The 16666-nt window shown below is 35.7% G+C and overlaps 1 protein-coding gene across 4 annotated transcripts in view; it reads right to left on the bottom strand.

Annotated features, from left to right (window-relative positions):
• Window positions 1-1709: 1709 nt before the first annotated feature.
• Window positions 1710-16666, bottom strand: part of LOC104893815 (probable serine/threonine-protein kinase SIS8) — a 40623-nt gene continuing 25666 nt past the window's right edge. For 2 of the 4 annotated variants that reach the window (XM_010679950.4, XM_048644565.2), the window contains exons 6-13: window positions 15286-15354; window positions 8963-9063; window positions 6592-6670; window positions 6409-6507; window positions 6235-6303; window positions 4846-4895; window positions 3535-3711; window positions 1710-2173 (exon numbers count right to left, since the gene is read on the bottom strand). In XM_010679950.4, the coding sequence (XP_010678252.1) occupies window positions 2059-2173; window positions 3535-3711; window positions 4846-4895; window positions 6235-6303; window positions 6409-6507; window positions 6592-6670; window positions 8963-9063; window positions 15286-15354 (759 nt within the window). In that variant the 3' untranslated portion in view covers window positions 1710-2058. Of the gene's footprint in view, window positions 2174-3534; window positions 3712-4845; window positions 4896-6234; window positions 6304-6408; window positions 6508-6591; window positions 6671-6693; window positions 8808-8962; window positions 9064-15285; window positions 15355-16666 lie in introns of those variants that run through there. The other 2 variants (XM_048644562.2, XM_048644564.2) reach the window with 2 other exon arrangements.

The raw sequence follows: 16666 nt of genomic DNA, 5'->3' as shown, positions 1-16666 counted from the left end.
TATAAAACACATTATTATCTTTAAAAACACTTTGTGGAGCGATTTATAAAACAATCGGTGCAATATAATTTTCTTGCTCAACTCAAATTAAGTCGTATTTTTAGAGTCCACTTCTTCCCCATACCACAGGTGAAAGAGAAAATATAAAAACTGCCATTAAAGCAGTCCAAGCAAGATTTACGGTATTTATTATTGTTTACTACTAATAGTGAAATTCATGGTACAGAGTCAAAAAAGTTTCGGACTATGAATTGAATGAACCAATTCAATAAATCCAATATCGGAGTACTCAAAAACTTTTTTGAGTTTGTATAAAAACTATATTACGCTATTACTTACTACTAATTAGTTAGATATTAGCTCCCGTTGAATTCAAGGTCCAGTCAGTAACTACTCCAATAAGAACGGCGAGTTCGCAATAGCCCTTCCTCTACTTTCTACAATGAAAATCTTTCCTTCAATAATAATTTACAGAACTCACTTTTGAGAGCCCCCAAAGATTTAAAATTAAGTACATATCAAGAGACCTCTTCGTCTACTTTCCTTCCAAATAATTCGGTGAGTTGTAGATTATAACAGTCAATAAGCGATTTCAAGTTTATTTTTTAATTAGAATATCAGGCGACACCCGGATTTGGACTGGGGAACAAGGATTTGCAGTTCTCCGCCTTACTACTCGACCATGCCGTCAAAACGATACAAAATAGAATAGACAAAACTAGTCTCTTTTGGGGATTGCAATAGGTCATCACTCAAGTCTTTCATTACACCTTCTAAGTTCTAAGGCTCCAAGAAAATAGCAAAATTATCTCATTGTTACACCTTGAAATGTTGATACTTCATCGATTTTTATTAACATGCTACACAGAGAAAATGCACACTTTTCAAGAATGTTAGGGAGAGAAAGAAATGGAGCACAAAGAAGATGTTAAATCTCCTTTTGAAACAAAAATAGATGGTTCGCACCCCATATTTTAACATTAAAGTAAGCTAGATTGTAGTTCCTAGAAATAGTTTTGTAGACAACTAATCACACAAATATGTCTCCCCTTTTAGCACCCACTAAAAAAATATGATGTCCTCTTTAGTCATGACTAAAGAGAAGCAATCAAAAGCATTGTCCAATAACAACGCTTTTTGAGTCCACACTAAGTTTTAGAGTCCATGTAAAATAAGGCCAATTCCAAGCCTTCTTGATTATTAATGATAATTAATTGAATTTTTAAAAATAAATCTTTTTTTAAATAATTTTCACTCTATCCTTTTTATAACTTTTACAAATACAAAATTAGAGATATTAATGGTTAAAAGTTTTGCATTGACATGCGTAAAAAGGGTTAATGTAACTATTATTTAGAAATAGAGGTAGTATAAAGTTGCCTAATTAAGGTTAAATTTACATATTTTGGAATTTATCTTTAGTAGTAGCGTTTTAATTTAGAGAAAAATGTAAGAATATTGATAGAAAAAAAAGATGTTTTATGTCATTTGTTAGTGGTACCTAAAAAATGTAATATTAGACAATAATTTAGAGAAAAAATATTTCGTAGTTCTCAGAACATTTCCACAACTCCCATTACGTCCTGTACAACAATTCATGGTTTCTTATAACATCAATTAGTGTTTAATGCTCTCAATCAATTTCGTAGAATTTTTATCTTTATGCCATTATTGATTTTGTTTAGTAAACTTGCATTCACGGCAATCCATGGAAATCAACATGTTATTAATTATAACAATAATATTTAACGAATTTGGACAACCATGAGAGAGAGAGAGAGAGAGAGAGAGGGGGAAGGAACGGGTGCAAGAATGAAGATCAAAAGAACAGTAGGACGCCACCTTAAGAACAGGAGAAGACAACGTACAAAGAATCATATTCATCTAAAGTTGAGGTATAGATTGTTCAAGTTGTTGATCCAGCCTCATTTGTACAATATCTTTTCCAGATTGCCAGGAACTTGCCTCAAAATTTAGGCAACCTGCACTTCCTCACAATCTATTCTACCAGTAAGAGCAAACATTTCTAGAAGCCTCGGCTGATCCATGATTATTCTTTCAGTCACCACTTCTTGACGAACTTGGCCTTGGCAATTGTGGACCTATGATAGGTTTCTGTAGCGGCTTCAACGCAGCCATGATTTCAGTAAAGGTAGGTCGCAGTTTTGGATCTCTGGAATATTGAATTCACATGAAATAAGATAGTGCAGGAGAATGAATAGACAATGAGAAAATGATACAACTGCTCCACATTGAACAGGGTAACATAGGACATAAAATAAGTCTTCCTTACAAACCTTTATTTTATATAATTGGCGAGCTTCTGCAGATCACATTTAACGTTTCAATGACTAGTCGAATAGGACAATACAGTTCAAATTAGTTTGAGGGTTCACAAATGAAGAGAGCTTTTTACTTTTGGATGATGGTTATGTTTGAGCGCTCGTACCATTTCCCCCATTCAAAAAGCTAATCAATTATATTACAAATTTTGAATTACCAAGAATTTTACAGAAGAATGACTGCAAAGAGTAGGAACAAAAATGAAAAGGCTTCTAAGGTAAATTTTACCAAAAGATTTAAGAACAGAAATGAAATCTACGGGCCTTCGAAACTGGACAAACTCATTTATATTGTCATGACAGCGCATCACAGAATACCAGTCAATTATTAAGATTGCTGTTATTGATTACAGCTGTTTTAGTTTCCCAAGACAGCGAGAACATAGTAGATAACTAGATACTGAAACAGCAGCGGACTGCAGTAAAACCTGCCATTGGCACATTGGTTTGAGTTCCGCTCACTTCAACTAGGCTCAGATCAGCTTTCAATTGTGTTTTGCAGGTTCTTTCGGATTTTGGGCTGTGAAATCATATTCAATAGATCTTTGAGGTTGGTTCAAGTTGGCCTTTCAGCTTCAGTTAACCTTTGTCAAGTCTAATAGCTAAACACTACCACCAAGCATTGCTAGGTCTATTAATAATGTTTTCTATCTCACAATTATGAGGCTGTGAGATTAGACCCCACTAGAGGCCCTATTGGACAAAACCTCGCATAGGTCAACCTCCCTGAGGCCTCAAGCAATATCCTTTAGACCTATCTATAGGCAGGGCCCGTAATGCTTCCCAACATCAGCCGTAATATTGTCACTATCACTTTGCTTCCTACACAACTCTACAGACTAGAAATTTATCAAATGTGCAATAGAACTTTCAAATAACACAATAGTTAAATTTGAACCCCCTTGATTTAATTGTGGAGTACCCTATGCGATCAGATACTATCTGAATGTCTTATACTGTGAGACTCTGAGGCAGTATTAGGTTAGACAGGAGAGAAGTTGTGATACAGCTTCTATCCGTTCAATGAAAAACTCAGAATAAAATAGATTATTTTCACCGGATCAAATATAGACAGATAATGAAAACAGAATAGGTAGCAAATACTTGAAGAAAGGAATAGAATAATAAAAATCGCCTGAAGTAATGCAAAGTGTTTCAGTTGAAAAATAAAGTTCTGCATCCAAATACTCACGTTTGCCAACATTTTCGAATGATATCAGCAATTGCAGGATCCACACCATCTGGTATGTCCAGACGCCGATGCTGAAAGCCAACGGCACCAACCACCTGCATAGGATTCATTCCACCCCAAGGTTGCTGGAGAGTGCAAAGCTCCCAGAGTATGACCCCAAAGCTATATACATCGCATCTAAAGAGATATAATTCATCAGATAGAGTATTGATTCTTATAACATCAATCAGTACTACACTTCCAAGAGCATGTCAATATTTAAGCACAATAAAAATTACAGAACAACATTCCTTATAACTTACTCCACCCACTAATTTAAGAGGTATAAATGGGTGAAGGGCAGCACAATCATCAAGCGCTTGATACAATTAGAAAATTAGTGACTAGAGAAACACTTGAAAGTTAGGGAAATTTCATGGTGCACCTCTGTACTTTTAAAGAATGCACTAGGTACCCTTGCGAGTTATTAAATCCACCATGTGACCCTATAGTATGGTGAAAGTCAACAAATGCCCTTACTGACGACAGTAATTGCCATTAGCATGATAAACTGTTACCCTTGTTCGCAATTCAAAGCATTTCCTAGACTCCCTCTTTTTCTCTCTCTCTCTAATTAGGTGGTGGACATATGCGTTTGGAAGATGCAAAGCTATTCTAGAAGGTCTTCATAAACCTCCATCCTTTTTCTCATATATAGATCTTCTTCAACCGCCATCTGTCTCTCTTCACATTTTCTCCATCCTCTGGGCTCTGAAGTAATTCTATTATTTCCATTTGCCTTCTTGTTTCACCGACCACCAGCCCTCACTTCCTCCCTCTCCCTTGTCCTCCCCCCAACGCGGCCTACCTCCACCACCTCATCTTGATTATGATGAATTAAAAACCTTGTGCAAAATTTAATTGGTCTTTCTGTCTTTCACCTCCTCTCCTTCTCAAATCTACAAATTTAATTGACCTCTTTTCGATCAAGTTGTCCTGATAGGAGGGCTTGAGGAGAGAGTAAGCAGTAATCTTTATCCTATTATCCCCTTATAAAATCTCCAGTAGAAGTTCCTCCACTAAATCTTACATCTTTAACTAGTTTAGAATTGATTGCGCTTACGGCAATTAATGCCGTCAGTGAGGGTATTTATTGACTTTTACCACACTATATAAGGGTACATGGTGCACTTTGAAACTCACAACAGGCACCTGGTGCATTTTTCTTTAAGTACACACCACACCATGAAATTTCCTAATATAACGATATGTATAAGTTATAAATGCAGATAGGCTTTGATACTCTACTATTTTCTTAAGACAAGGACATACTTTTCATCAGACGGTTCATTTCGAAGCACTTCTGGAGCCATCCATTCAGCCTGCAGCAAAAACATAACAGTCAGTTTTTTAATTCAATAAAAAATGTGTAAACATTACTCAGAAAATGCAAGTGCTGATTAAAGAACAATGAAACAGAAAACACACACTTGTAAAAAAAACTAACGCACACAACAGATATTTCTAAACGCAGGCATTTCAAGAAAAACATATGGCTGTAATTCATTCTGATGAATGGTACGTAGAGGAGAAAAGGGTGAACCTAGATCGGAAATCAGGCTTGTTGTTAGTAAACGAAAATCTGGAACAATGTGACTGAGTGGGGAGAGAGGAAGAGAGAGAGAGTATTACTTAGTGAGAAGATGGAGAAGTGGGTAGGAAGGAGAAGAAGATGACATGATGATTTTAGAGAGAGAAAAGATGGGGATCTCGTGAAATAAAGAGGAGAAAACAAAGAATGTGAGTTGATAAAACAAAAAAAAAAAAACCGAGGTTTTGGGGGAAACCAATTGTCAACACCGGAAAGTTGACAATTTGGCCTGAAAAATCGTAATGTGGTGTTTAGTTTTCAAAGGAAGTATTTTATTTGGTCCTTCCCTCCAAAAAAAAAGTTCAGTGGTATTTCGCCACAAAAACCCTATTCTAATTGGTTCTTCCCACAAAAAATCCGTAAAAAAAAAATTATGTTTAAGCTTTGTTCTTTGAGTGTGTCTCAAGTTCAAGTGTTTCCTCTTCAAGTTTGAGTTTGTCGTGAGTTGTGAGAGTTAGGGTGAGATTGTGTGAGTCTTTTCTCTAGCCTAACACCCCAAACTTTGAGTTTGTCCTAGAGTTTGGTTATCTATCTTGTTCGTGGGTTCTAAAACTGATCTGTATGAGTATTCTTATTCCTTGAAGTTCAAAATCATCATCCTATATTGGAGGCTTCTTTAACACTTACAACAAAGATTCATTGTTGTATTAGTAAAAGGAGTTATTTTTCTAATTGCGATTGTCTTTTAGTCAGGTCTTAGGTAAAGGACCCTTTTGTGAACGTTGATTGGAAGCCATGTGAATACAAAATAACGAGTGTGTAAATTCTGGTTTTCTTAGTTAAGCAAAAACCTAGGCTCAACCTGTCATCCTATTGACCTAGAAGAATGAGGTCAACAAACTCCATATTCCTTCATTTTCACTTTCGCACAACAGAAAAAGATCCACAAATTTCAATCCTTTCTTAAAAATTTTGATTCTAGGAAAGTTCAGTAGTGGAAATCAGATCAATATTTGTATTAATAAAGCATGATGATTAATCGAAGGAAATAATAAAAGCATCCAACCCTATACTTCTAATTTTTTTTCGTTGGATAAAACTTTCTGACAGATAGCTGAATGGGAACTTACTGTTCCTGCAGTTGAGCGTGAAGAAAGAAATGTGCTGTGCTTTATACGAGATAAGCCAAAATCACAGACCTAACAAAAATAGAAGATGATAGCACATTAAATAAGAGGCCAGAGACAGATACTCAAACTTACAACTCAATTGAAGATTAACAAAGCAAAAGAGGAGGACCCAACCTTTACAACCCAATTCTTATCAACAAGAAGATTAGGAGATTTCAGATCACGATGGACAATTACGGGCGAACAGTTATGAAGATAATTCATACCCCTTGCCTGAAATTCAATTTCTAATACTATCATTGAGTGTGATCAAAGTTGGCTGAACAAACTATACAAACATGAGAGGAGGACACTTACAGCATCAAAAGCCATCCTTAAACGCCTCCTTTCATCTAATTGATTGTGAGGACGGTGTAGCAATCTGTACAAACTACCCCTGCAAAAGAGAAAGATTTTCACACCAAGTTTTCTACCACATCTCTGGATCTTGAATCATTTTATTTATAAAATTATTGCTTTTGTCCAGAATAGAGTTCCTTATTACTATGTTTTGAATTTGAGATGTCCCGAAAAAGAAATACTCTTATTTCAAGTAAAGTTAAAAGGTTATAAACATTTGTTTTCCACTTTTCTCTCTGCATCACATCAAACAATTTTCTCATCTTCATACCGATTCCTAACAATTTCTCTACTTTTTATTCTCCCTTCAAAACTTTCTTATGTTTCTTAGCTAAGATTTTGCGCCAAAATCAATTACGAAGTGGGAACTCCAAGCTTCATCAAAAACCAATTGCATACATTAACTAATATCAAGATATATGAGGAAATATTCAGAGATGAAATATTAATTTATCATTGTAATTAAAAATAATAGTTTTCTCATTTATAATGCATCAAGGTGCCAATTATGTTTTCTAAAAAGGCAGGATAGTTATGTATTAACCAGTTAAATTACATGAAAAATGTTGTATGCATATCTTTTGTAAAAAAAGTAATATCGTAATCAAATGAATCGACTATAAGAAAATTAAACCCTCTTCCAATTATCAGCATGGCCCAAAAATAAAATAGATACTACCATTGTTCAGAAAAATTACCCCCCGCCCAAAAGTTAGAATTTAATGCAGAAACGAAATTTAAAAGGAAGACTCTATGGATCCATCGCCAACCACTCTCGCATCTGCTCTCGAAGCCCCTTCCTGTTTCTTCAGGGGCCAATAAAACTTATATGAAAAGATTATAAGCAAAATTGTGACCAAACGCCTTCCAATCAGCTAGCTCTTAAAGTTTCAACTTGAACTCATTCATCAGAGATGAGAAATTTTGAAACTACTAGCAATTACAATTATTAATGTCTATCACAAAGAGTTGGAAATTTCACCCCAGAAAAACTTTAGAAAAAAGGGAGGGGGAGCCCATGCACACGTCTAGATATAGTTCTGACAACACAAGTGGAGTGGTGCAAGCACTGAAACAACCAACTGCTGGTTAAGTTTTGACAAGATTGAGATCTTTCATTCGGGAGCATTTCATCTAATGGCTTTTTATGAGATCATGTCTAAGACTAACTAAAAGTGTCAATGATTTGTTTTTTGTATGAAGTTAGAGATCATTCAGGGATTATGCAGGTGAAGGGGGACATGAAAGGTAAAGCTTGATAAGAAACGATGACTCTGGAATGACAAAACAATTATAAGTCGCAATGAAGCGAAATCATTTCCAAACGATGATTCTCTGTCAGTATAGAAGTCACTCTTATGCCGGAAGCCCGAAATAATGAGAATTTCTATATAAACACAGAACAACCTAAAACCGAGTTGCAAGACGAGAAAATGATCCTGTGTCCTAAACTATAAGGCTTTCATTTTATAATTCATACAAGTACTAAAGGATTATATAGAAAGATAACCAGGGGGTGAGTGGGTGACACTACAAGGCATATCATCTCAAATAAATACACTAAACAAATGAAGGAATTTAGCTTGAATAATACAAACTTTAATCGGTTCTTCCAAAATAAATAATACAAATTTGTGTTTATTTTTTTAATATAATCCTATTCCTAATACATATAGAGTCCTAACATATATCAACCTTTATACCACCATGAGCTGCCTATATCATGGAGTCTAAATGCTTTATGACTATATATTGGTTAGTCATTGTTATATTTAAATGCCCCAATAGTTAAAGAGGAAGAAACTTAATATCTAGAAGATCAAGAGTCAAAGCAACATGTCCATTAATCAGGAAAAAAAGCCTGATACCCTTTTTTGAAGAAAACTTTTAACACCTTTTCATCTGTAATTTTAATCAAACAGCCTCTCACATCTTCTCTCTCTGTCTTCTCCTATTTTGTTCTCCTCCCTCTGTCTTCTAACAAGTTAATGGCAACACATGAGGATTTTGATGATAAGAACAGATCAGAAAATTCATCCATCACAAAGATGTCGAGGATGATTCCGCGGTAGGCCAAGTAGACAATTGGACTACAAAAAGTAAGATCTTTCATCCTGAAATTCAATTGGATCTAATTCCATAGCTTGGAGTTGCATATACCTGTTAGGGAATCCCTGATCACATGCCCCATCAAAGTTATATGCTTGAGAACCCCAATTATGTATGTGCATAATGTGCTTCATGCAGAGTTGAACAAATTAGGTAACACTTATCCTATACATTAGCATTGCCCATGAAATTACAAAGTCATGGTGAGAAGAGAGCATACCTATGAAGAAACTCCGTAATAATTGACAGATTGGGTGGACGAGTAATGGCTCCCATGAATAGAACAACATTTGGATGTCTTAGTCTTTTCATAATATGAACCTAGTCATGAGAAGGTACGTATTAACCACTAACAAAGTAGACCCAATGTAACAATCATTACCCTATTAGACGCATGAGTTTAGGAATCATCATCTTATATAACAATACAAATCTAAGATGAACCAAAAATTCTGAGTCTTTGAAGGAACTGTAGATAAGAATCGAAATACGAAGCCTGGAGTTCGGAGTGTGCTTGAACTCCTTGCAGTATAGAAGCACGAGTACTTTCAATTTTATTACACTTAAGGCATACAATTATAATGCACGAGACCTCTAAAAACTAAAGTTTACCCAAATATTGAATCAGCAAAAGCTTAACAATAAATTATGAACATCAAAGTTGAAGAAAACAGGTGAGTTAAAAATAAATTACCCTCAATTTATGGAACTTCACATTTGAGGACAATAAAAATCAAAGTATACTTGAACTCCTTGCAAACTTTCTTTTTACTCACATTAGGGCACATAAATATCGCCTAGGACAGATTTTAGAGGCCGAATATTAAAAAAAAATTGAACAAGCATAAAGTTTTATACAAATCCAAATAAATCAATTCCCATCAATGCAAACCTTAGTCCAGCAATGAATTATACATTATACACCAATTGACATTGACCTGGAAATCAAAACGATCAGAATTGGATTGAGAAGTTAGCTTTGGTTGCATTTGATGGATGAAGAGATGGAGGGAGATGAGAGTTGATAATAGTGCTCCACATTGGTGAATTGAGAAGAGAGTGAAAGAGAAAGTGATGTAGAACTTAGGAAGCTGACTATGTGGAGAATCGAAAGTAGCTTCGAGAATTCAACATTCAACCCTGGAAGATATAGAGAGGTAAAGAGAGAGAAAGATAGAGAGAGATAGGAGAGAAAGGTTGTGTTTAGTTGTTATTAATCTCATAAGAATCTGTAAATACAACTATTTATAGACAATAGAGGCTAAAAACTTTAACAAACTATGAACAACCATTCTGTTACAACCAACTTTCCCGCCTAAAAATGGGTTTAAAACACCCTTTACATTTCACACTATATCAAATCTCTCCCTCAAAGCAGCCTTGTCCTCAAGGCTGGACAGGAAAGTCTGTATATTGAGCTTCAAATGTATTTGCAAAAACCCAATTAGCATCACTAAGAGGTTGTCCTTCCCACTCAACTAAATATTGCACTTCAGCAGCATTTTGTCTTTTCACAATTCTTCTATCAAGAATAGCTAAAGGCAAATCAGCTGTTGTGCCTTGTAGCCATGTAGTAATGTGAGCAGTAGTGGGAAGAATACCCTTACAGGCCTTGAGTTGTGAAACATGGAATACATTGTGAATTTTGACTGAAGTAGGGAAGGTTAACTTGTAAAGCAACTGCCCCAATGGTATCTTCCACTTGGAAAGAACCATAATACTTGTGAGCAAGCTTTTGATTAGCTCTATGTTGAACCGAAGTCTGCCTATAATGCTGTAACTTCATGTTGAACCAAAGTCTGCCTATAACCTTTATTCTGTTCTGAGCTTGAGCCAAGTGTTGCTTCAAACTAGTTATTATAGCATTTCTTCTTTGCATAGTTCTATCCACCACCTCATTGCTTGACTCTCCAAGCAAGTAAGTAAACAAGGGCTGGTTGATTCTAAACCATCTCAGTGTGTCAACAACAACAAAGATCACCTCTTTACCTTGAGATTTTGAAAGGCGTGTGATAAAATCCATTGAGACGTCAGCCCACACCTCTTGAAGGATAGAAGGGGATGAAGAAGGCCAGGATAGGCTGAGGGGTCATATTTGCTGGCTTCACAGGTGGTGCAATCTCTCAAAAGGAACTTAAATCCTTGTGAAGACCCTTCCAAGTAAAGAAAGAATTAACTCTCTTTATCGTGGCATCCCTCCCAGAATGACCTTCGTGTGCTGAACTATGCATCCAAAAGAGAAAAGTGTCTTTCAATTGTGTATCAGGACTAACCAGAATTTTGCCATGCTTCTTAAGTAATCCTGATGCAAGGAGTGCTTAGGATTGACTGGTTGTTGATTGGAATCAGTGTGGTGAGGGTAGGATCCAGCAAATAACTTTGTTGTATTAAAGTAGAAAGTTCAAATTCAATAATGGTTAAGGCCATACACATTGATTCACTACCAGCCACCCTTGACAAAGCATCTGCCACAAGATTTTCCTTGCCAAATTTGTAATGGATCTCATAATCAAACACCATAAGTTTAGATAGCCAAAACTGCTGAAAAGGGGTGCTAATCTTTTGCTGCAACAACCACTTCAAACTCTTCTGATCATTGTCGATAAAGAATGTTCGGCCGATGAGGTACTGCTCCCATTTTTGGACAGCAAAAACAATGGCAAGGAGCTCTTTCTCATAGACAGATAACTTCTGCCATTTAGGCCCCAAGGTTGTGCTGATGAAAGCTAATGGATGTTGGTATTGCATAAGAACTGCCCCAATTCCCATATTAGAAGCATTAGTTTCCAAAACAAAACTTTTAGAAAAATCTGGACTCCTAGGACTGGTGCTGACACCATAGCTATCTTCAAAGCTTCAAATGCCATCTAAGCATCTTCTATCCATACAAAATCTCCCTTTTTGAGTAATTGAGTGAGAGGCTTGCTAATGACAACATAGTTTCTCACAAACTTCCTGTAATAACCAGATAAGCCCAAGAAGCTCCTTAGTTCTTTCTCATTTTTGAGAGTAGGCCATTTCTAAATTGCAGCAATGGTCTGTAAATACACCTTCAGCGCAAATAAAATGACCCAGGTATTCCACTTCAGGAACTGCAAATGCACATTTGCTTGGCTTAACAAACAAATGGTGATGAGTCACCAACTAGAATATAGCCTCCAAGTGTTGTCAATGTAGTTCTAGGCTAGATTTATACACTAGGGTATCATCAAATAATACTAAAACACACTTTCTCAAAAGTGATTTAAAAACATGATTCATCCAAAATGAAGCAGGAGCATTTGTTAGCCCAAAGGGCATAACAAGGTATTCAAAATACCCTGAACGTGTCTTAAAGGCTGTTTTACATCATCAGCATGCATCCTAAATTGGTGAACACAATTGCACCTGCTACTTCATCAAACAACTCCTCTACTACAAATATAGGAAAATTTTCCTTAACTGTCTTGTTTTTTAAGTTTCCTATAATCCACACAAAGCCTTCATGTATCATCCTTTTTCCCCACTAAAACCACAGGGGCGCTGACAAAAGGGCTTGAATTTTCTTGAATAATGCCATTGTCTAACATTTCTTCAACAGTTTTCTCAATTACATCTTTTTGTTTAATTGGGTATCTGTAGAGAATTTTGTGATAAAAAAGGGGTCTGCTAGGGGGAAGTGTTTTGGGTTCATCACTTCATCAAAAAGAGGCTGATATTCAAGAGTGCCACTAACTCAGGGGGTCTAGCTTCCACATCGTGAGTCATACAAGAAATTGCCGAAGAATTCATTGAGCCAATATCATTATTAACCAATTATAAGAAACAAAGGTGAATGGAACTTACACTGATTTGCATACGTCAGAATATCCGAATCTGTAAAAGGCTTCTTAGGATGTATTCCCCTTAATACATGAAGGGCTCCATTATATGTAAACTCCATTCTCAACTGCTGGAAATTCCACTTAAAAGTCCCTGAAGACTATAGCCTTTGAACACCCAAAACCATATCACACCCTCCAAAGGGAATCAACAAGGCATCAGTTTCAAAAGTGGTGTTCTGCAACCTCCGCTGAAACCCTTTGCATATAGATTCACAAGAAAGAGTATCACCAACTGATTGACAAGGCATAGAATCAATCTTACACCCTAACTTCATGGCTAAGTCCACATCTAGAAAATTGTGTGTACCGAGTCAATGAGAATATGAAGTGGTTTTTTTCCAATGTAAACAGTGACCCTCATTGTATTATAAGATGTATTTCCAAACAAAGCACTCACAGAAATGTATGGATCTTTTTGAAACATCTCCAATTCATATTCTACTGGATTAGAAAGGTCTAAAAGTTCCTCCTCTTCTTCTGCACCAATAGCAAACAATTGAGTTTTCTTCAACTGGCACTTATCACCCCTTTCATAGGAAGCATCACAAAAATAACAAAGCCCTTTAGCTTGTTTTTCAGCTCTCTCTGCAGGAGTAAGATATCTAGTGGGTCCGTAGGTTTTTGTGGAAGATTGAGTATTGGAATTTGGGAAGGAAGGGTTAGGAAGTAAGGCTGATTTGTTGTAAAAGGTTTTTGAGGCTGAAAATTGGATTTGGGTTGAAATCTTGTGGCTTGAATAGTTTCATTTTGTAGCCTAGCATACTCACATCAAAGTTCAGGCTAATGGGTTTAAAGGCTTTGACAAAAGGTTTCAGATAAGGCTTTAAGCCCCCAATAAAGCTGTCAAGAAAATACTCCTCAAGGAGTAAAGGGTTTCTTCACAACATTAACCCTTTCAAATTCCCAAATGCATCCAAATAATCATCAATAGTGCCAGTCTGGTTCAACTTGTTAAATTCTTCCACCACATTACTGCCAATCTCTTCCTTAAACCCATCACACAAATCCCCAAGAAAATCCTCCCAATCTACACTTCTTCTAACAGCAATGTAACTATTAAACCATGATTCAACTTTTCCTACCACATACAAGCTAGCCAAATCAACTTTTTGGTTGTCTAAGATTTTGCATGATGAAAAGTATTTCACGCATTTCTTGATCCAAATGCGAGGATTTGAACCATCAAAAACTGGAAACTCAATTTTAGGAACAAATCCTAGTGATTTACCTCCATTAGAGACATTTGATTATGTTGAATCTTCTTTCTCTTTATCACGTTCTTACACAATTTCAGCATTTCTTCGAGTTGAGAAGATTGAGTAGCCATTTTGTAATGTAATTCAAGAAGGCGAGTTTCCATTGTCTCTAATTGAGCTATTGTACTCTTGCGAGGCGCCAGATTATCTTAGAGTTGAGATACAATTTGCCAAAAGCACAATATCATGGAATGGTTGAGGTTAGGAGCGTGAAGCTCTAATACCAATGATGTAGAACACAGGAAGCTGTGTGGAGAATAGAAAGTAGCTTTGAGAATTCAACATTCAACCATGGAAGATATAGAGAGAAATAGGAGAGAATGATTATGTTTAGTTGTTATTAATCTCATAAGAATCTGTAAATGGGTATATACAACTATTTATAGACAATAGAAACTAACAACTTTAATAAACTATTAACAACCATTCTATTATAACCAACTTTCCCGCCTAAAAATGGGTTTAAAACACCCTTTACATTTCACACTATATCAGAAAGTCAACTATGGACTTCGATTTGTAATGACAGGGTTTTAGAAACAGCTTGCAGTTATATTTCTTCGGTGATGTGTTTATTCTCATGGAATCGGCAAAATTCCAATTTGCAGATTCCCAATAAGGAGTTTCAGCTGAATCCAAATTGGCCAATGAATTGTCTAAGCAAGCCTTTATGATCTAAATGTATGGACTTCAACTTGTAATGACAGGGTTTTAGAAACAGCTTTAATTGAGCAAACTTTTTGAATTTGATGTTAATTGTTTCGTATTTCAATTCTATCACAAGACATGAGGGCAAGTCTATTAGAAGGATAGAAGTATGTTATAGCCTTATAGGAGGTTTAGAAGATATTGTATAAATAGAGATACAATCTCTGTAATAAAACATCCAATCATTAATGAAAATACAATCTCTCTCTTTACCTGAATTCTCTCTCTAACTGAATTTATATCTCTCTCTATTCTGTCTGATTCTTCTATTCTCTCTTCCTTCCTATTCTCTCTAACTGAATTTCTATCCCTCTCTATTATGTCTGATTCTTCTATTATATTTTCTTCCTATTTCTCTAATTTTGCCATTTTCATAAGGTGAGCTTCAGCTACCTTAACAAATATAAAACCGAAAAAAGGGAAGGAAAAAGGACTGAAGGGTGGAGTTTCTTTCCCAAGTCCATCTTCCAGATGTGGCCCCTATTCCATGTCTGCATTAGGATAGTGTTGTTGCTCGCAGGTGCGACATAGTGAAGTGATATGAGTCTAAGCATCTTAAATTTAAACTTCTGCAATAAACAGACATGACATTTAACTTTCAAAGAAGCCAAATAAGTAGAGATTTTGTTATGGGAGCAAGGCAATTTAGAATAACATTCTAAAAAGTGCATGGTATAAAAAGTGGAGGATGTAACTGAAAGAAGAAGATATATTACCTCACTTTTAAATTCTTCAAGTGACTCCCCGTAAATATCTTGGTCTAGGAATCTCTTAATAGCTACTTCCTGGAATATTTGTAAATTGCAAAAACAAATCATAATTACATATTAATACGGATTCCAAATATACCATGCTGAGAAAACAAAAGACAAGCAAAAACAAAGTTGAAATCGAAGCAAAAGGGCAGATTGGTTAAATTATATTTGTCTTACATGATAAGACGATCATTTATTGCGTAGCATCATCCGCAAAGTATTTTCTAAGAGAAATTAATACTTCCCTCCATACTAGATTAGCTTGAATTCTTATACGGGCACGATGTTTTAGGAGATAAGTTGTCGCTGTACTATCTATTATCTAATGTTATTTTCATTAAAAAAAATAGATGCAGTAATGGGGTATGAGTCAATGAAGATGTAGATGTACAATGAGATAGAGGGACTACAAGGAGAGTTACAACAATAATAACATCACATGTTTAATCCAATTAAAATGGTTGATTGCATGAGTTAAGATTTTATCTTTGAGGTTGTGTACATAAATACTCTACCTACATTGTATTACATCAATTGCCACATGCTCCTGCAAATCTAATTTCCTTATATTGTTTCAAATGCCTGTATCCACGTCATCTTCGTCCTCCCCAACTTGTTCTTAAATTTAACAGGAGCATCCTTTCCATGACATCTCACATGTCCAATCCACTGTAATCGGTTCTCTCTTATCTTTTCTCAATGTCTAAAACTCAAACCCTAATTTGAATGTTCTCGACCTAAATTCCCAATATTCTCATACATCTAACTCAATATGCACATGCTCACTTCCATCATCTTCCTAGTATAGTCTTATCTAAAAGGAGAGGTAAGAAATTTTTAAAAAAGGACATTGGAGAGAGCATTCTAAAAAAGGAAAGTGTTCGAATTAGTTTGTAATTCATAGAAAATGAGCCCATTATTTCCTAGATGTCGCATATTTTAGTAGTGAAAACAGTCATCCTAATGCCCATTAAAAATCCAGCTTTTTCTACAATCCTAGAGCACCAAGTTGTCCTTTAGAGTGTTGTCAATAATTAGTTTTATATTTTTATAGCTTTAAGATGCTAGTGACCCACGCAAATCTAGTATGAACATTCTTCAACCAATTAGTTTAATGTGCGCTCCGATTGCCGGGCCTAATTAATTGTAATTAAGAACCCCAGTCATTCATTACTGACTCTAAACCTTAAGATAATCAAATCATTGGGCTTATTGACAAGATTTTCCTTAAGTAATGTAATTCAAATTCCTTCTATGATACGTTTCGGTACATTCTTAACCTTGAAGAAACCCTTTCTCAAGAGTGGAGTAATCTCTAACGGTTCTTCGACTTACCCAAAGT

The sequence above is a fragment of the Beta vulgaris genome, chromosome 5, assembly GCF_026745355.1.
Source record: "Beta vulgaris subsp. vulgaris cultivar EL10 chromosome 5, EL10.2, whole genome shotgun sequence".
Classification (NCBI taxonomy): Eukaryota; Viridiplantae; Streptophyta; class Magnoliopsida; order Caryophyllales; family Amaranthaceae; genus Beta; species Beta vulgaris.
This window is presented reverse-complemented; position numbering and strand designations above follow the sequence as displayed.